Source organism: Taurulus bubalis, assembly GCF_910589615.1.
Source record: "Taurulus bubalis genome assembly, chromosome: 17".
Classification (NCBI taxonomy): Eukaryota; Metazoa; Chordata; class Actinopteri; order Perciformes; family Cottidae; genus Taurulus; species Taurulus bubalis.
This window is the reverse complement of record NC_136605.1, coordinates 14,784,224-14,805,532: the sequence shown is the minus strand read 5'-3', so window position 1 is coordinate 14,805,532 and position 21,309 is coordinate 14,784,224. Positions and strand designations below refer to the sequence as shown.

The following is a 21,309-nucleotide window of genomic DNA, read 5'->3' as shown; positions in this document are numbered from 1 at the left end:
AACGATCTCCGTTTCTCCTCTCCTCCCTGCATCTCTCCATTCGCCTTACCGCTGTGCCCGTGCCACCCTCCTCCTGCTCCTCCATCCACCCTCACATCTGCCTTGATCTTGCAGCTTCAATCTATCTCTCCCTCCCACTCTTCCTGTCTCTGTGCCCTCTATCTCACATCCTCTCCTCTTCTTTCTCTACATCTCGCCTTCTCACTCCCCGTCTTTTTCTCCCCCAGCTCCCTTCATCTCGCAGCATCTCTCCCCCTTTCGTCGCCTCTCTTGTAGGTCTACTCTTCACCCTCCTTCACATCGCGCCACTAACCTCACCTCTCTCTCTCACCGCCTTTTCCTTCACCCGCTTATATTTCCCCATCTTCCTTCCCGTCACTCCACTTTCTCTCACCAATCCCATCAGTCATCCAATTCTTCCCAATCTCCCACATCTGCCTTTTCCTCTCCTCCATATTTGCCCTCCATACTCCAACTCTTTTCGGCCCTATCGGATCAAATGGCGTCTTCTCCTCGATCTCTACTTGCTGTCCTCCTCTCGTTTCAGCTATCTGCCATCAGTGTATCTGTGGCTGGCCTCCTTTTAGTGTCAGTCTGTCTGCGTCTGCAAATGGAGTAAAGTATTCCCCAGTCTGGCTCTCAGGTAACAGTTGAGAGGAGAGGAGAGTATAGAGGAGAGAGTAGACCATCAAGGACACCTTTCTGGGACGATGCTTGGAGGCACAAATACAGACATAGCTCATAGCTTTTTTTATTTTGAAAGAATCCAGGAGGATGACTGCTATCAAGTGTGCATGCGTGCATACACCCCTAAAAGCAGTGTGTAGGGCTTTTATTTCCCACTGTCTTCCCCTTTTTTCACATTGAAAACGTGTAAACCATGTGAGAATACGTTACTGCATGAGGTGAAAGCAGGTGCTCTACAAACAACAGTAGGTTAATTAGTTATCATTTGATGTCCATCACAAATGAACGTTTGTAAATCCGCTTAGAAATCATGGAAAGAAAGACGCTCCTTACACACCAGAACTCGCCCGAGAATCATCACATTTCAATTAAGTTGTTCTTCAGTGTCAAGAGTAATCCAGTGATAGTTCTCTGTACCTCCATGGGCACATTGCAAACAGGAACTGCTAATAGTTAATTCAGCATATTTTTTATTTTGCAAAGCAGCTAAAATGTTAAAAGATATGAGCAAAAAAAAATGGAGCTCAAGTTGTAGCAACGGATAGTTGTAGACCCCTTTGTTTAAACTGATTCCTTGGCATCATTATACTTCCTGTTTATATCCCCCAAAGCATTATGGGAACTTCTGCACCTTCTCTTTAGTGCAGAAGAACGGCAAGTTCTCTCTCTTGGATCAGAGTGCCCTTTCTCAAGAGAATGTAAGTGAATATACTGGTGTTAGCACATCAAGCTAGACCTGAGTAAGCTGTTAAAACTTAAGTACATATTTGTGTTTCTGCATGTGTGTGCCAGGGTGAGATAACCACACACACACACAAACCAAACCCGATGCCAACTTGCAAGGCTTCTTCAATATGCAAATGATATGAAGTCAGATACATGAGTCACCAGTGAATGCATTAGCTATGAATCCCCCCTTCTGCCCCTCAAAGCAAAGCATTCGTTGGTTATGACTTGTCTTTTTGCATAACATGGAGGCAACCTCACACAGAAGGACAGTCATTCTTATTTTTAGACAAACGAGCTGCTGAGGACAATATCTGAGGCTGCTCATCGCCACTGCAAATCTCTCCTTCAGGCCATGGGTTCAATTTGCCAGACCAGCAAGCTGTCTGCCCTATCTCACCTAAGACAAGGTCACAGGCACACATATGCAGACAGTCACACACAGCACGGCCAACAGCTGCACTGTGGCTACAGAGCGAGTAAAGGGTAAAGATAGAGGACAATGGAGGACACGGTACAACTTAAAGGACACAGGGAGGAAGAGGTAGGGTGTATGTGTGTGCGTGTGTGAGTGTGTGTTTGTGCTAGAGAGAGACACAGCATCATCAATTAGATGAACCGAAGTGGCACAAAGAGGGAGCAGGTGCAAATCCGTGTGTGTGTGTGTGTGTGTGTGTGTGTGAGTGAGTGGGTGAGTGAAGTTGTGCACACGTGTGAGGTGTGTGTACGTGTAAATGAGTGGAGGGATCGAATACATGGGAGTGGAACACCGTGAGCCCCAGCAGGGATGTCACACCAAACCTGCTCCAACACCGCTCCCTCTGCTTCAGTGGAGCGTTCTACCCCATTACCTGCAAAGGGCGGATGATTGTGTGTGTGTGTGTGTGTGTGTGTGTGTGTGGCAGGAAGCTTTGCTGGACCAAACCAAAATGGGTCACTGTGAGATATGAGCCGTTTCCCGTCTGTTTTACAACCTCAAAACTCAGCACCTTTGCTGCAAAAGTATACCTCTCTGCATCTGCTTTTGAAATAAGTTTAGAATAAGCATGCAGATTGGATTTCAGAACTTAACCAGACATACTCGCTTCCGAATGCTGCGCTTTTGTCTTCTTCTCTCGTCCCATCTTCCTCCTGCATTGTTTCTTTCTTTTGCTCCACAGTCTCCCTTGCTGGAGCATTCTGATGGAATACCAAGTAGCTCTGCGGCCCACTTTACAGGACCTCAACTCCTCTGTGCTTGTGTGCGTGTGTGTGCGTGTGTGTGTGTGTGTGTGTGTGTGTGTGTGTGTGTGTTAGGTCGAGAGGGGGAGAGAGAGAGAGAGAGAGAGTGAGAGAGAGGGAGAGAGAGAAAGAGGGACCGGTAGGGAAAAAAGCAGAAAAAAACGTGGGCATGGATGAGGTTATCAATACTATGAGAACATAAACCCACAGAGCATCTCTCTCTCACTCTCTCTCTCTCTCACTCTCACACTCTCTCACTCTCCCATTCTCTCTCTCTCTCTCTCTCTCTCTCTCTCTCTCCTTCTCTCTCTCACTCTCTCTTTGTTCCTCTTCTTCTTCTGTCTGTACGTCTCACTCCCTCTGCGTTCTGGAAGGTTAACAGGAATACGCCAATGCCCTCGAACACGCACACGCACACACACACACACACACACACACACACAAACACACACACTGCGGGGGCATTGTAGGCAGTCAAGCTTGATCATGAAGGCTCTCATCAAGCATGTTCACGCTAAATGCTTTCACGTATGAGCCCATATTATCAAACGCTTGCACAAGCTGAAAATGATTCATGTTTATCGCCGTCTAGCTCCACATTCACTCACATAACCCCACAGACAAAAAGCAGGTAATGAGCAATCAGTTTTCTTTTTGCTTGATTTTTGTCACATGCCAGGTATCCACGACAACCTTCGCCGGGAACAAGCAGAGCCTATGTGATGTGTATGTGTGTGTGCACTTGATTGCCCACGTGCCTGTCATTTTCTCTCCCTCGTCCCTCTCTCCCTCTCCATTCTCGCCCGTCTCGGCGCTCCGTTACCATGTAAACAAAGCCAGGTTTAGTCCTTCAAAGGGCAACGCTCGGCAGCTGCCCGCTGGAGGTGACCGCGCCGAAAGACAGAGGGAGACGCAGAAAGGGAAGATGGATAGAAAAAGAGATAAAGGGGAGTTGTGTGGAGGAGCAGAACAAGAGAGGGATGAGTGATTTTCTGCGCAAGGCTAGAAGTCTGGAAAAGGGAGATATTCAAAGAAATAGGTCCACAGGATTTGTCCTTTCACAGCCCACATGCTCGTCTTTCGCCTATTGCCGAACGGGAAAGTGATTCAGTGTTATGCCCTACCACGCATATAAAGTGACATACTGTATGTAGATGGAGCAGACTTAAATCAAAACTCGTCCTTCAAAAGAGCGTGCAAGTCTGGATTGTGTGCCACTGAGCACATCTCTTTCTTCTCTCTTTTTTTGTGTTGTACAAACTTATCAATATGTAGTTCTCAAAGATGCAGCAATGAGGAAAAAGAAAATCGCCACAGTAATACCGAGGACTACAGCAAGGTTTTCCAGTTGGTGAGTCATCTGTGGCAGAAAACATATAGAATAAATGAGTCAGAGCAAATAATGTATCCCTGAAACAATTCATTAAAGAGCCTCCTCTTTATATTCATTTTGTATTATGATTTTCTGCTTTGACACAATTCAGACTGGATGTACCATGCATAACACAAACCTCATCAGCATCATAATCCAACTTTTATTTTGAAGATTTGTCAAAAAAACATTCCCATCCAATTGTGTTTGGGTGTATGTTTGCATGCATGTGTATGTGTGAGACGTTCTGATTTCCAGCATGCAACACAAACAGTGTGTGTTTGTGTTGTGTGTCACCTTTGCCTAAAATATCCCATCTATATACACACTCGCTCAGCCTCCCCAACATCTTCACCAGGTTTACGTGGGTGATTTCTTCACGCCACATGCACACACAACGCTTTCCACTTGCGTGGCTCTGCCGTTGCCAAGGTGACAGTAGACCCTGTTTGTTTTGTTTGTTTGTTGTTGTCTTTAAGGCGTAACACATCACAGTGTGACGTTGTTCCACTGAAAGGTCATTGGACAACACCAACCTGTCACAGAAGGGCAATGGAAAGCAATAGATGCATATTATCCACACGTCAATTAATAAAATGTCTCCTTTTTTTCACCCCAGAGACTAAGAGAAAAAAGAGAGGATGTTGTTCGACAGAATAGAGGATAACATCGCCTCTGCGCTCTGATTTCAGAGCCAAATAGGATTTCTGTACCTAAACCACAAAGTAGATAACTGTAGTGGCTGATGCGTTCCTCTCTCGCTCACATGCATCTGTCTCTCTCTCTCTCTGACCTTTATTTATTCTTGCATGTTGAAGCTGCAGCAGTGTGTGTGTGTGTGTGTGTGTGTGTGTGTGTGTGTGTGTGTGTGTGTGTGTGTGTGTGTGTGTGTGTGTGTGTGTGTGTGCCTGTGTCTGTCTGTCTTTGTGCAGTCAAAACTCCCCTCTTCTCTTCTTCCAGTTCATGCATGTGAGTAATGTCTGCATAGAGTGTGTGGTTGGTGTTTATGTGCCATGCCTGTGAATGTCGATGAGTCATCCTAAACCCAAGAGATCCGACAGTTGTACCTCTCTCTCTTGCACACACTCACACACACACACACACACACACACACACACACACACACACACACACACACACACACACACACACACACAGACCCTGCATCACATTAACTGGCCTCACTCACGGAACCAAAATGGTCTCCCAGATCGGCCACGGTAAGGCTCATTTCCCTTCGTTTCAGATGCCATTGAACCGTTTCTGCCTCGGATCTCAGTCAGATTTCAAAAACCTCAAACTGGTTATAATTAAGGGGAGACAAGTGACTTGGTAGGACAATACAGAAAAGTGCTAATTTCCATTGAAATGTGTTTGGCAATATTGTTTGTTTTTTTTAAACTGTGATGCCAGTGTATCACTGAGGAAAATAGGCAAACAGATGGAGACAATGGATACCAATTTATGTTTTTGATGTTATTTGATGGAAATTTGCCGAACTTAATGCATGAGCAACGTGCTCAATAAAATTAGACGGCTTACATCAATAATTAAAAGCTTCCGCACACAATAATCCCTCGGCATTAGCCCTCCAATCAAGTTAATTTGCTGCATGTCCAGTAGCCTCAAAGTGCCATATGTCCGTCTGTGAGTGTCAGCGGCCGGTCTCCGCCCCCTCTATGTCTCTTCCTATCATCCATGTGACTGGCTGCCGGTGACCCCCGGTGACCTCCAGCTGTGTGTCATGACAACGGGACACTGACAAATGTCAGACCAGATATTGGCTTCCTCCATCTCCTAAGCCTCTCCCTTGGGTAGGAACCCACCCACACAGCCCGGCCAGACACTGCAGATGAGAGGAGAGAGACAGAGGGGAGATGTGTGTCTGTCTGTCCATCTGTCTGTCTGCTTTCCCAGTGGGTTGAACTTGCGGTTATCAAGGAAAAGGGCACAGTGTCCACCGAGAGGGGAGGATGCTGGCAAATCTGAACAGAGGAAATGATTGGAGGCATCTGAATGCCGTCGTGTTGAAGTGTGTGCAATTAGGATGGGGGATAGCGGCGTGCTGATTGGGAGCAGCAGCAGGGCGGGTTGCTGTGTTATTTTGGAGCGTGCTGTGTTAAACAGGGTGTTAAAGGCAGATGTGTTAGACGTGAGTGTGTGTGCTGAGGTGTTGGGGGGGGGCGGGAGCCATGGAGAGTGGCATGTTTGGGTTATTTTCAAGTGCGTAGTCGGGTTTGTCGAGGAGCATGTGAGCTGTGCTTTGGTGTGCGTGGTGCTGGGGCGTGTTGTGATGAATCCAGAGGTGGTGGTGGAGTGCGGCTGTTTGAGAATATGTGTGTGTGTGTGTGTGTGTGTGTGTGTGTGTGTGTGTGTGTGTGTGTGTGTGTGTGTGTGTCTATTTCCTCCCAGGCCGCTCCACCTCCCCAGCAAACTGCCTCTGCATGCATAATTAACCAGGATGACTGTGGAGGTAAAAACGTACACAGGGAGAAGTTCCATCCTGTGTGTGTGTGTGTGTGTGTGTGTGTGTGTGTGTGTGTGTGTGTGTGTGTGTGTGTGTGTGTGTGTGTGTGTGTGTGTGTGTGTGTGTGTGTGTGTACATGTTTGTGCATTTGCATGTGTGTATGTGTATTTGTTTGTGTCAGATAGACAGAGAGCAGGAAAAAGATTTGAAGCGAAAGTGCTTCAGAGCCAGAGATGATGTGAGAGAGCTGTCTGTGTGTGTGCATTAATGTGGTGTGTGTGTGTGTGTGTGTGTGTGTGTGTGTGTGTGTGTGTGTGTGTGTGTGTGTGTGTGTGTGTGTGTGTGTGTGTGTGTGTGTGTGTGTGTATGTGTGTGAAGATAAATCCCATCTCAAGCTGCCTCTGAAGATGATGCGATGAAAGAGGGGGAGAGAGGATAAAAAAAGAATGAAGGGGGGGGGGGGGCAGTAACCAGTCGCAGCTCAGCGCATTATGAACCATCCAGCGGAACAATCAGATTCACCCTCCTCTCTTCCTTCACTCTTCCCTCCATCCTCCCCTTACACTCATTCCCTCCTGTACTTCCTTCCTGACAATATTAGATTTACCGACAGACACATTCTGATGCTGCAGATCCGACGGCCCTCCTGGTCACAATGTTCTTCAGGAAATACACATGGAAAAGCATATTCGAACACTCAAACTCTGATGTCACTTTAAGGTTTACAAATCTACAATAACAATGAAGCTGGTTATGAAGGCAGCTGCCTAGATGAGATTTGAAGTGGGCAGAGCCCAATATAATCAATCACACGTCTAGCAGCTCATGTTTGCCTGTTGTGGTGAAGCATTTGACTAATTATGGACCCCACTGCCTTGTAAGCTTGCGCACAATCTACCATTTTGCATGTGCCTCTGTGCGCGTAAAGTGTGCGTGTGTGGCGATTGCTGCGGCAGCTCATATTTCCCAGGAGCCCAGGTTGTAAAGCCCACTCAGTAAATCATCTATCCTCCTCTGTCCTCTGCAGCCCCTTCTCCATCATCCTCCTCTTCAAACTTATCATTCTATCACTTCCATCTAGCATCGCCCATCCTCAATCTCTCCCTCTGCCTCAAATGACTCCTTTTCTCTCATCTCCCTTAAGACCCCCAACGCCTTGTTGTTTTCCGCCTCCCGTTGGCATTCTCCTCTCCAGTCACAGCACAGGGCCAGAGGAGGAGATCTGAGAGTGGAAAAGAAAGTTAGAGGAGGTTAAAACAGAAGTAGAGATGAGAGAGAGGTACCCTCTCCACACAGATAACATTGTAACAAATGCAGTGTGTGTGTGTGTGTGTGTGTGTGTGTGTGTGTGTGTGTGTGTGTGTGTACTATGTGCACACGAAGGACAGACGGTGAGTGATGCGTGTTTGCTTCTTCTTCATCCCTCCTTCTCTGTGCTCAAGCAGCAGCAAAATCAATGCTACCTAATAAACGGACAGACAGACAGACTGATAGATAGACAGATCAACAGAGAGGATTCAGCGATCTCAGCATGTATCCATCGTCCTCTCTCTTCTTTGACCCCTACCGAGGCAGGGAGCAGCGTGACATGACGTGGTGCATCCACAAATACGGCAGTCGGCCGGCTCCATAATGCCGGGGCTCTCTGTGGGTAGATAGAAGCGGAAGGAGGAGCTGCAGCGTGGAGGTGGAGTGGAGACGTGATAAGAATGTAGATGCCACTCACATATGTGTGTTTGAGAGGAAGAACAGAAGGAGGCAGGAAGTAAATTGATTTACTTGGCTTGTTTGCTTTGTTTTTTTAGTGAGTCACACAGCAGGTAAAAATCCAATGAATTATTCTTCAAAATATGCTATTGTGGAGAAGAGTGGATGTGTCAGAAACACATGGCATCACAACACTGGATCCCAAAAGTGGCGTGTTTATCGGTCCATCCTCTCTGCTGTGCTCGGCATGCTTGGTCTGGCAGAATCGCACATCTTGTCCCCTATAAGCATGTTATTTAGGTCATTGTGTAAACAAGTGTCTTCACACACACATTCACACACACACACACACACACACACACACACACACACACACACACAATCACCATGGGTGAAGCACTAGGCTGCAGGCAGGGGAGATAGAAAGGTAGTAGGGAGGACAGAGAATCTCCAGGGGAATCTGTAGGTGTGTGTTTTGGTGTGTACGTGTTCGCCTATGAATGTGTGTGTTTGTGTGTTTATTTATGGGGCAGCCAAAAGATGTGGGCCTGCATACATAAACACAAACGGACCTCCACTCACTCACAGACACATTCACGCACACACAAGAATAAATACACACAATACCACACTGCTTCGCCTTCTTGCACGAACACACACACACACACACACACACTCTCTCTCTCTCTCTCTCTATCTCTCTCTCTCTCTCTCTCTGTGTGTTTCAGAGATGAATAATGCCACTCTGCGTCTGGTGGGATGCACCATTGTCCCTGGGGTGGGTTGAATGCCGGGATATTGTGCTGGAAACGGCTGACACACACACACACAAAAACACACACGGACATGCACACAAGCTCAGTGCTCCGTCTCCAGGTGACTCTGTTCCTTTTATAGAGCAGAGCACTCTCCCACCTTCTCTCTTCCTTTCTCTTTTGTATGAATGCATAAGCACACACTCACACACACACACACACACACACACACACACACACACACACACACACATGGTTAAGCAGGCAAATTATTACAAACATTGCCACGTGCACTCATACACTGGAAGAAACACACCAAACACACTCTATGACACCCCTACTGGTGTACTTAAAGCATGCACATAAACACACTTCCCACTTCCTGGAGTTTGCATCTGTGCAGGAAAAGACAGAGAGGAGAGGAGAAGAAAAATAGGGCTCAGTGAAACCTTTTATGAAACACTGCATCAAAGAAAAACCAGATAATATTGCTTTACATTGTTTGTTTAAGTAATGAATTTTAATATCTCAGAGTGTTTAGAAAAATGGGGCTAAGTCGGGGGATCATATTTGATCCAAAACAACAATAATGAATAATGCATCATACAAAGTCTGCTGGAAAGCTAAATAGCCACAGAGGCACTGGACGTGAGTGTTATGAACCAACGTGGATGCTCTTCAGATGTCATCTTATTGCTGCGGCCTGCTGTGTTTGAACATTTGCCCGGTTTTAATTATGCACTCTGACATTCTAACACACACATCTACACTGTGGTTGTTATGATTACTTATTTATTACTGCTAAGTAATTAAGTTCCAACATCTCTCTTTCTAGCTCCTCTTCCAGGCATGTCAATCATTGCACCAGAGACTGCCTCACTTGTCTGCCCCTCCATCTTGAGAGGCTGAAACAGATTCTGGAGCCAGCACCATTTAGGGGCCATTTTCTACACACACACACAAAAATGCATATTCACAAAAAACATGCAAATGTCTTCAAATCTGGTGAAAAAAACAGATAATACTACGGGATGTGCATAGTGTGTGCTTGAACGTGAGTGTGATCAAGTGTGAAAAACGATATCTTCAATGGTTCTCAAAGAGGGAAAGAATTTAGCTTTGACTTCAAGTGGATGTTAAAGTAGAATTAGACATTGAATATTAGAGGATACAATGTGAGATAGATTAACCTGAAGCTCAACAGCACTAACCATCACAATTTTTCTCTCTTTTCTCTTGCCCCCCCCCCTCTCCCTCTCTCCCTGCCTTCAGAACCCCAAACCCCCCTTCCCCCTTTCCTGTCTCACCTCACCTCCCCCTCCCAGCTCTGGCTGCAGTCGGAGGGAGTTATGCAGTCCTTCCGTGAGCGCAGCGGTGGTTACCACAGCAACCAACCCTGCTACCAGCAGGAGTCCCATGAATTATCCCGCCTGGAGACCTACCGACAACACCCGCATCAACCCCACCCCCAGCACCCGCACCCGAGCCCCGGTCCACATCCAGGCCCAGTCCCTGGTCACAGCAGAACAGGCTATGAGGCTCATTCACTGGCGAACCCCACGAGCATGACTCCGGTTGGAGGACCGGTAACTGGAGGACCAGTAACTGGAGGAGGACCCAAGGACTGTTACAGCCAGCAAGCCTACCCTGGTTACCCAGGCAATGGTGGAGGGAATGGGAGTGGAAATGGGGGCGCAGCACCTTCGCAGACAAAGAAAGCCTACAGAGGAAGCAAAGTGCCCCCACCAAACCCCAGTCAGCACCTACAGGGTCCCGGGGCCTATAGTACCCACATGGGCCCTGGGAGTTACTCAGCCCAGTATTTAAGCGAGGGCCACCTCCAGCAGAAATGGGAAGACTCTGCCCAGTTAGCACAGTTTGACCAGGAGATGGTGGGGCGTATTGAGGCTGGTGGTACCCCTGCACCTGGCTCCTCCCAGTACATAGACCAGACCATGCTGGCCCACTCCCAGACCCAGTGCCACCAACCCACCACCCCTGCCTATGCCAGCCCCCACCATCAGGCCCACCCCGCTAACCCTACCCCCTCCCCTCTCATGTACCCCCAGAGTCACCTTCACTACCCCCAGCACTCACCCTCTCCTTCGCCATACATGGAAAAGTGCAGCCCAATGCCCCACTGTTATAAAGGTTATAGCATTCCCCCAAATTCTCAGTATGGCAGACAAATGAGCAGCCACAGCAGTCTGAAGCATGGGGTTTACAGGTCGACCCAGAACAGTTATGGCTACCAGCAGCCTCCCTCCCGGGGTTATGAGCAGCAGCCCCCTTTACAGGCCATGACCAACCCCCAGGAGCCCCACCCTAAATACCAACACTACAGCCAACCCCAACAAAACTACTGTCTCTCAGAGTTGTCTGTCAGATCACCAGAACAGTATTATCAGACTTGTAGCCCCTCCTCAAGTCACTCTCCAGCCCGCTCTGTAGGACGCTCCCCCTCGTACAGCTCCACCCCTTCACCACTAATGACCAATCCAGAGTCATTCCAGTATGGCCAACCTCCCATGACCCCTGGGGCAGCATCCTCCTCTTCATCCTCTTCAGCTGGCATGCAGGAGCAAGCCGGCACCAATACTATGTTGATGCCCCCTCGCTCACACCCCTCGCCCAATGTGCCCCATGCAGCCCCCCACAGCTACACCACCACACCGCAGGTCCCCACCATGAAAGAACGCTTCTCGGAGAAGCTGTTGTCAAACCCCAGCTTGTGGAGTCTGAATGCCCTCACCTCTCAGGTAGAGAACATCTCTAATAATGTCCAGCAGTTGCTGCTATCAGAGGCCCTGGTGGCCAACAAGAAAGGTGGTAAGCGCAGCAATGGAGGTAGCAACAGCAGTGCTGGAAGCGGAGCATCCATCAAAAAGGGTGAGGAGTACAAAAGTCCTCCATATCCAGATGGTGGTGGTAGTGGTAGTATTGGTGGAGGCCCCATGCAGGACCCTTACTCTACCCCACAGCACCAGCCAATGCCCATGGAACTCCATGAGGGAGGCTACTCCAGCAGTAGTGATGAACAACTGGAGAGGGGTTACTACTACTGTGGCCAGGGCAGAAGTCCAGCACAGGCTCCCAATAACACACAACTCAACCTGGACACAGCCTCTTCATGCTCCATGACATCTCCAGATGATATGTCCACCAGGTCTGGAGACTCAGGTCTGCACAACCTTACCCCTGACCCTACTCGATGTCAGTCAGGGCAGAGAGGGGATGGCATGAATACTCCAGTAAAGAGCATTGGTGATGAGAGGTCTCCTACAAGCATTACAATCCCCAGTCCGATGAAACAAGAAAGGGACTCCCCTTCAGATATACAGCATATCAACGAACCTGTCAAAGAGAACTTTGAAGAATCAGCCTGGACAGAAAAATTAGCTGACAAAGAGGAGGTGTCAACAGAGAAATCTCCTGACAGCGAGAGAGATTCAGACACTAAATCTACAGATAATCTGGAGAAATGGTCAGATGAAGAGAAATGTCCAGCTCTTTACAGCAATGTAAACAAAGGAATGACAGAAAAAAGATATTGCTACAAGGAGACATTGTACCAAACAGTCCAGAGCAAATATGACCCTGATACAAGAGACTCTGTTGAACAGTCCCCAGCCACTCTCTCTGACTCCAGCCACAAGGAACACTTTGTCCATGAAATGAAATCAGAAGCGTTCAAATCTGAGTCTCCAACTGCATCTGAGAGCTCAGTGAAAACATTGCCTTTTATATCTAGGGGTGACCTTGAACAGGATCAATATTCCACAGAGAAGGAGGACAGCTCAGAGAACACCTCTCCAACCCCCCAAGTTGATGCCTTGGACGAGAGCAACTCAGTCAAGAGAGAGAGCAGAGATGAGGAAGATGAAGAGGAGGGGGAGGGGAATGAGAGTGCACAGGATGAGGCAGATGAAGAGGGAGAAGAAGAAATACAGAGACAACAGCATTCTATTTCCCCTCCTCTGTCTGTAGGGGTTAGGGAGGAACTAGAGGAGGGGGATAAAGTGTCATCGACTGAGGATCACATTAACAGAGATGGGCAAGAGAAGTCATTTGTGGATCTCTGCAGCAGGACAGAGAGTCAGAGTACAGAGCTCCATACTGACAACGAGCCTGCAGGGGCGCCTGCCCATCCAAATGCAGCAGCAGCAACAGCAGCAGCAGATGCTCCTGCAAGGGAGTCAGCCATTGGTGACACTGCTCCTCAGCCTCAGTCTGCTATGCCAGTTTTCTCAGCGCTCAATGACAAGACAACACCTTCAGCTCAGGCCAGGGATCATATTGATCACAGTGATGCTAAAGTGCTGGAGCCAGACTCTCCTCAACTGCCAGGGAAGTCGATACTTCCCTCAGCCCCTTCCTGGGCAGACACTCCTCCCTCCCCCAAAAAAGGCGATGAAGACATGGAGCCAGGCATCAGCTGCGCTAGTGCAGTGACTCCCTTGGCCAAACCAGAACCTATTGCCCCATCTGCTCAGCCGAGGGCATTTGGACGTAAGCATGCAAGGGGTAGAAGAAGAATCATGCATTCAGGTGTGGGAATTAGGCGACAACTAAGCTTGGAGGGAAAGGAAGAGGAAGTAGCTCCCTCGCTTACACAGAAACCCTGCATGCCTCCAAGCAAAACTATGTTATTCTCGGATCCAATGGACCTAGCTCATCAGGAATCTATTGTACGCCAGACTCCCAAAATGATAACTGATGGTTTTCGTTCGAGAATGTGCACTCGTTCATTCAATGCACCAGATTTGCCACCCAAAGTTGAGCCTCATGTGAAGAGAAAACCAGGCCCAAAACCAGGTTCAAAGCCTGGGCTCAAACCAGGGCCAAAACCTGGACCAAAATCAGGGCCAAAAACGGGGGCAAAGCCAGGTCCAAAACCAGGGCCTAAACCTGGTCTTAAGACTGGACCAAAGCCCGGGCCAAAACCTGGACCTAAATCAGGACCTAAACCAGGACCAAAACTTGTGCCAAATGAATTAGAGCCGCCACAGACAATTGAAACACCTGTGAAACGAAAACCAGGACCCAAACCAGGCTCAAAATCTGGGCCAAAATCTGGATCAAAACCTGGACCAAAACTTGTTCCAAAACCAGCTCTAAAGCCAAGTCTAAAACTAGGACCTAAGACTGGACCCAAGCATGCAGATGATTTGCTTCCCGATGACACTGCACCCATCAAGGCCTCAGTGGGTCGCCCTAAAGGCTCAGTTTCTAAGGCAAAGTTGGGACAACAAGAAGAAACCATTGAACCTTTAACAGGACTGCAAAGCAGGGCCAAAAAGAGCCCAAAAACTTTAATATCACAAGTAACCCAGGATGCCAAACCAGTAAACGAGGATGAAAAACAAGCAAACCATGAGGTTACGGCTCCAGAGAAGGAGGGTAAGAACATGGTCTTAAGATCCAGAAAGCCCTCGCAAGAAAAACTGTCAAAAGAAAAAGTCACAGGGGAAGATTTTTTTCCCCAGACACTAACAGAAATTAAAGCTACTGAAGATTCTCCAAAAGTAGAGGAACCTGTTAATGTGGAACAAATTCCAACTTCCATTCCTAATGCAGTCAAAAACACAGATGTTTCAGCAGAACCACCTGCACCACTTGCCACACCAGTCCTACCGGAACAATCACAAGAAAAGACATTACCTCCATTAAAACGGAAACCTAGCCCAGAACTTTGTACAACACCAGCAAAGAAAAAGAGGGGTCCAAAGCCAAAACCAAAACCCTTACCACCTCAACCGTCTCTAGTGGAACAGGTTGTCTCTACACTGAAAGAGAAGGGTGTCCGTGGCCCCAAAAGAAAGCGGGGGCCATCCAAGAAAGTCTCTGTGGTCACTCCCCCACCCAAAGACACTCCTCCAAACATCAGTGAGATGGACATCACTTGTGATGTGCCTGTGGTGCCTCCTCAATGCCCCACGAAAACAAAAGTTCTCCCACCACGCAAAGGCAGAGGACAGAAATACGAGGCCATGGTGCAGAAAATTACATCTCCAAGCTCAAAGAAACACATCCCAATCCCCCAGATGGACAGCAATCTAAGTGAAGATGTGACAGCCAAGGCTTTGCCTCAACTTGTCCTAAAGGAAGGTGACCCATCTATGCTCATAAATAGCATTGAGGTGATAGAGGGAGAGGTAAAAAGCATAGATTCTAGAAAGGAAGTACTGAAACAACGTGAAGGAGCAGTGAGAAAAAAGGAGATGGCACAAGGAAGAGAGGCATCAACAGCAGAGGAGATGAGACAAGGGATAGAAGATGAGATTGTGAATAAAGAAGAGACAAGGCAAGAACACATGAAACCAGGGATACAGCATGGTGTCAGAGCTGACAAGGGTTGGAGCTCAATGGAGGCTCCAGGTGAAGTCAGGTCTCTAGGAGAGTGGACACGTCAGGCCTCAAAAGGTGTATCATTTGCTCCCACTAAGTCCACCAGAACTAAAAGGAAGAGATGGGCCATGGTGGAGAGCACCGATGCCTCAATAGTAGCCTTGGAAGCAGGGAGCCTAATAGTTACAACACCAAGACTAGCCAAGCAGAGGGCCATTAAAAACAACCATGAGATGCATCTAAAACAGAGGAGAAAGAAAAGAAAAGGCCAAGCCGAAGAAACAGAGACAGTTGAGGAGAAAAATATTGAATCAGTAGAACAACAGGAGAGGGTAGAAGGGACGGTAACCCCCACCGAGTCCACAACACCTGTGCCAATCGGAGCAGATGAGATCACAGAAGCCCCCAAGGTAACCAGCAAAGAACTCACTCAGAAACCTAAAAGAGGCAGAAAACCATCCGCAAATCCAACTCAGAGGAAACGAGGCAAAACCACAGCAGAGCAAATTCCTGGCAAGCCGATGAAGGTCCACAAAAAGCCCGGGCCAAAACCTGGGATGAAAGACGCCATGGAGGTTATTGAAGCAGTAGTAAGGGCTGCAGGATGTGAACGGGACGAAAACGAGGAGAGAGAAAAAGAAGAAACGGAAAAGAAGGAAAAAGTAGAAACATGTATTGTGGGTCCTGTGGTGACAATATCAGAAAAGCAGACTGAGATCATTTCTGTGAAAAGAATCAGGCGCAAACCAGTCCATCAAAGTTCTAAACTGTCTTTCTGTCCTTATGTCCGGATCAACAACTCCAGAGACTTTTCTTCCTGGTGTGCCATCGTCAACAAGCCTGAGGATGCAGTGGTGTTTCAGAGACGTAGAAAAAAGGGCATACTTAGAATGAGGAATCCTTTCACAGTTGCAAAAATAGTGCCACACACTGCTGCCATGCTGCAAGGACCCTTGGTGAAAATAAATCTCATTGACAGGTGTCTTACATGTTGCCTCTGTGGAAAGCCAGCAAACTACAGAGACCTAGGTGATTTGTGTGGACCCTACTACACAGAGGATGGCGTTCCACGGAAAATGTTGACGATGGGGCACACAGAATCTGTCAGAGAAGAATCACAGAAGACCAATGACAACAAGAGTAGCAGCAGTGAAGAACCCAGCTCCTCAAAGAGCGAGGGTGAGTGCAGCACAGAAAAAGAGGGCAATACAGAGGCTTTCACTCAAGAGGGCAGTAGTAGCAGGCACCATTGGCGCTATCGGAGGGCAGAAAGAGCAGAGAGGACGGGTCAGGAGAGTGGTCCTCGAAGATTAACTCTCCGCGAGAGGTTCAGAAGGATGAAGCAGCTCCAGGCCATTGGCACAGGAGCCTCAAGAGACCAAGAGGGTGGTGACAGCATGTTCAAAAGGCTACAAGTGGAGGCAGAGGCTAAAGAGCACTGGGCCCATGAAAACTGTGCCATCTGGACCAAGGGAGTCATTATGGTAGCTGGGAGACTATACGGACTGAGGGAGGCTGCCAGCAACTCGGCCCAAACGGTACGACAGCAATCAACATCTATTCTAAAATGCATGCTTAAGTTAAGTTAAAAATTAAATGGAATAATATGCCGCTTCTTGGAGAAATTGATGTTAACATTTTTACATTTTTTCCTCTTTTTACCCTCTTTGTCCCTCTGTCCTTCTATCGGTCAATTTGTTTGTTTCTTTGTTGAATCTTGGTCCATATTTCCGTCTGTCTGACTAACCCCAGAGCTGCTACAAGTGCCAGATTGTGGGGGCGTCCCTCAGCTGCTGTTGGAGAGGCTGCTCTCATAAATACCACTATGTCTGCGCCAAAGAGATAGGTAAGAGACCGCAGCGAGAGAAGGAAGAGAGCAACAAGGGAAAAGCCAGGGATAGGGAGGAGAAATGAGGAGGGAAATTGGGAATGGGAAATTGAACGTGGGTTTAGAGGGTTGTGGGCAAGCAACAATTAAGGCAGGTAGAAGAAAAAAAGAGAAACATGAAAGTAGAGGGAAGAAAGTGAGGGGGGGGATGTGGGGAAAATACATCAGGAAGTAACATTATTGAGTGTGAGAATAGCTGTCTGAGAGTGCTAAGAGAGAGCAAAAGCGGGAAGGAGGGAGGGAAAAGAGGCAAGGAGCCTTGAATAAAAGGGATGATGAGGGAAAAGTGGGATCCTGGAGTGAGCAAAAGGAAAAGATAGACGGTGGAGGGTGTGCATGTGTGCATTATTGACCACAACCTCTGTGGCTCTGTGTGTGTGTGTGTGTGTGTGTGTGTGTGTGTGTGTGTGTGTGTGTGTGTGTGTGTGTGTGTGTGTGTGTGCGTGTGTGTGTGCGTGTGTGTGTGCGTGTGTGTGTGCGTGTGTGTGTGCGTGTGTGTGTGTGTGTGTGTGTGTGTGTGTGTGTGCCCTCCTGCCTCCTGCCTGAATGCTGGCCCTAATGCTACCCTGTGTGTGTCTTACAACCACACTCCCTTCAGTGTCTGAGTGTGTGTGTGTGTCCCTGGTCATTGTTGTCAATATAAGTGAGTGTCTATGTGTCAGCAGAACATGTGTTGTTGTATGGCTTCCCCTTACATTACCTCATGCCAAGGAAGTACAGTGTGAGGATTAGAAGGCCTGCCACGTCTGCCTTTAGCCAGCACAGGGAGCAGAGCGAGGCCCTTTTTAATCCTGCTGAGTGCACCGGCCATATCTGACTGTCTGTCTGCATCGCAACTTATCCACTCAGTGTCTCTCTTTCTTCTGTTGCTCTCTCTCTCTCTCTCTCTCTCTCTCTCTCTCTCTCTCTCTCTCTCTCTCTTTCTCTCTTTCTCTCTCTCTCTCTCTCTCTCTCTCTCTCTCTCTCTGTCTGTGCCTCTTTCTTACTCATTTTACTTTGGCTGAGTTGTTGTGTGCATTCGCCTCATGGTATTTGTTTCATTCATTGTTATTGTTGATATCTAGTTTATTCCTTTTATTTTCTTTCTCTCTCCCTGCCTAGGCTGCACATTCCACGAAGATGATTTCTCCATAAAATGTCCTAAACATGAGGTAAGAAAAATAAAAACCTTTAAACTATTGAATACATTTATATTAATCATTATATTATCAGTTGTTAGGGTTTAAAATCTTTGACGAAATTATTACTGCATCCTGCTTTCACAGTGAGTCATGCATAGAATACATAATGAGATGAACTGGTATCACTCATTGTAAAAACTTCTCAGGTGTTTTCATGTGTCCATGCACAGTTGTAGTTCTGTGTTTGTCCCATTAGAACTTTCTGCGCCAAGCTGTGTGTTTCAATTGTATTGTTTTTCCCCCCATCCCTCTTGCCAAAAAACAGAGAAAGAAAATGAGTTCACACATTGCTGTCACAAGCAGCAGCACCATAGCTGGATATATGATACAGTGCAGAGCAGAAAACACAATTGTCAGCTCTTGTCGAACAGAGAAAGAATCCAAAAAAGAAACACGAGGGTTCACGTTGGTGTTCGTTGTACACCTGTATCAAGTCCCCTGTCCATTCCCATGCCAAAATAGTCCGGATCTCATCTCGGACTGACCGATATTCTGTGACCAAATCAATATGTACTCAATGACCTTGGCAAGCTGAACCCATATCAACCACCAGTAGTTGTGCGAACACTCACCTATCAGCCCTTCATGTCGTGCCGTCACTCAGCAACCACTGTTATGACTGCAGACCACCGCTGCTGCAATGGGTCACCGTTTTTTTGTGTTATTCTGAACAGCCCACACCACAATCAACTCTCCTGCAAGACAGACTCCATCTGGTGGTGGCGTGTTTGCACTGCAGCACAAAGAGGAAGGTCAAATGCTGAGGGATGGGGGGAGGGAAGTAGAGATGCTGACATTCAGCAGGGAGCAGCGGTGCATTGAGGCAGCAGTGGCAGTAGCCTCCCTTCCTTCCTTCCTCCCTCCCCTCTCTGCATCTCTCTTTCCCTCCCTCTTCCTTTCCTGTTCTCCTCTGTGCAGACTGACAGGGATGAAAAGCTGGCTACTGATCAAAACACCCCACCCAGCATCACTGCCTGCAATCCTCCCCACATGCTCTCTCCACCCTTTCTCTCTCCCTCTCCCCCCCCTCCCCCCTTATTTTGCTTGTGTGATTCCCTGCTGTTCCAGCTCCCTCACTCTCTTCACCCCTCATCTCCTGCATGCTCCCTTTTTCCACTCTTTCAGTCATCCTCCCTTCATCCCTTCCTCCATCTTTCTCTCTCATCTCCTCTCCCCGCCTCTCCTCACCTCAACTCCCACGTCTAAGCGGCAGAAATAGAGTATGTGAAACAGAGAGAAAAAGGAGAGCAAGACAGAGAGAGAGAGAGAGAGAGAGAGAGATTGTTGTTAGCGGGCTGAGGCAGAGCTGTCATCAGCTGAGGGATCTGAGGGTCTGTGTGTGGGTCTGTGCAGCGCCAATTTACGCTGAGCAGCCTAATCAAAGGGAAGAGCAGGCACATACATACATGCACACGTGCACACACAACCACCCTACCCATGGGTCCCCTCTGAAATTCTCCCTCTGCATGTGTTCAGGACTGGAACACATATATCAATGAAATCACACACACACGTGTTGCCTACAGCTGTGGCTATCTAGAGCTAAGGGACACACACTGTGTGCATCCACACAGGTTCATTAACGGGGTACCTGTAAACTCACACACAAATACACAGAGAGACAGGCAGAGAGAAGAAAAAACTGTTTTGTGCAGCGGCTGAGTGGGAACAAAAGACGAATGGGGGCAGTTAGATCAGAGAGCGAAAGCATGAAAGAGACGGGGATAGAAAGAAAAAAGAAGGGCAACAAGAGAGACAGGCAACACTCGGCGATGGAGAAAGTGAGAAAATAAAACAAGTGAGATTGAATGTTTAAAAGAGTTCCTCCAGAGAGGAGAGCAGAAAGAGGGAGAGATAGAAGACAGAGAGAGTGAACGCTGCTGGTCTGAGTCCAGGCCATAAGGATGGGCAACTGGCAGTTCAGAGGGAAGACGGAAAGAGTGAACGAGAGATGCTGGGGTTCTGCGGAGGAAGATAAGGGGAAAGAAAGCGCTCCACCACCACCACCACACCAGCTCAATTAGTAGGCGTTCCCGCTGTGTCTTTCACAGTGGAGCTGGTTCACCAGCCAGCTGCATCCATCTCCTGCACACAGCAGCCAGCTCACTAACGTGTCTGCAGACCTGCACAGGAACTCTCACTACGCTGCATGTATAGCACATACATGTGAGCTCCCACCTGCAGTATACCTTCATGTCCATGTATTGCAGCTCTTTCCATGAACGCATATACTGCACAGTTTAATGGTTTAGACTTAACAGCAAAACATAAAGGTGCATGTTCTGCATTGCTGTGTAGCAGTACCTCAAAGCCTCTGGCACAGCTCATACGGTTATTCATCTCTGTGCATCTGTAACTTTAATTCATGTCAGTCTCTCTTTCCCCTTCCCTACAGGACCTGTAAGATATTCCAATTCACCACCTCCACCACCAACACCACCTCTCAGCCAAGCAAGCATCACCTATCCAGCAAGGCAAACAAAGATGCTGTCCATACAGCCACCTACACCTAAAAGATACGGTGATGAGTGATGAGGGACAGGCACGTCTGCCAATGGGGCTGGGAGAGGATAAAAGGCTGCGATGAGGTGGAGCTACACACCCTGGACGATGGCTCCGCAGAGAATAAGCTGCTCCCTGAACTCGGCCTGGAAATGTGTTTCCCCGACTGAACCCCTCACTGGAAGGCAGAAGGCAGCGGCGCTGTTTAACAGGAGGATAGACTGCGCTTTAGAGGCTGTGTGCCTAGAGCCCAGTGCACAGGGGGGCTGTTTGAAATGCAGAGCGAGGAACGCGTGTGTGTGCGCGTGTGTGTGTGTGTGTGTGTGCGTGTGTTCTGCCTTCGGATGGGTTGCTATCATATTCAGACACCTGGCGGACACTGATTGGACGGGAGCATCCCTCTGGCCACCTTGTCTGTGGGCCAAGAGGTGTGTATGCGCGTGAGTGTGTGTCTG

At 48.0% G+C, this 21,309-nt stretch overlaps 1 protein-coding gene across 1 annotated transcript; it reads left to right on the top strand.

Moving 5' to 3' along the window:
* Window positions 1-10,284: 10,284 nt before the first annotated feature.
* Window positions 10,285-20,865, top strand: rai1 (retinoic acid induced 1; the record flags this gene model as incomplete). The annotated part of the gene is made up of 5 exons (XM_079232858.1): window positions 10,285-16,821; window positions 17,036-17,129; window positions 18,273-18,322; window positions 20,404-20,465; window positions 20,748-20,865. 5 exons carry the CDS (start codon window positions 10,285-10,287, stop codon window positions 20,863-20,865), a joined length of 6,861 nt encoding a protein of 2,286 aa, XP_079088984.1.
* Window positions 20,866-21,309: the final 444 nt, after the last annotated feature.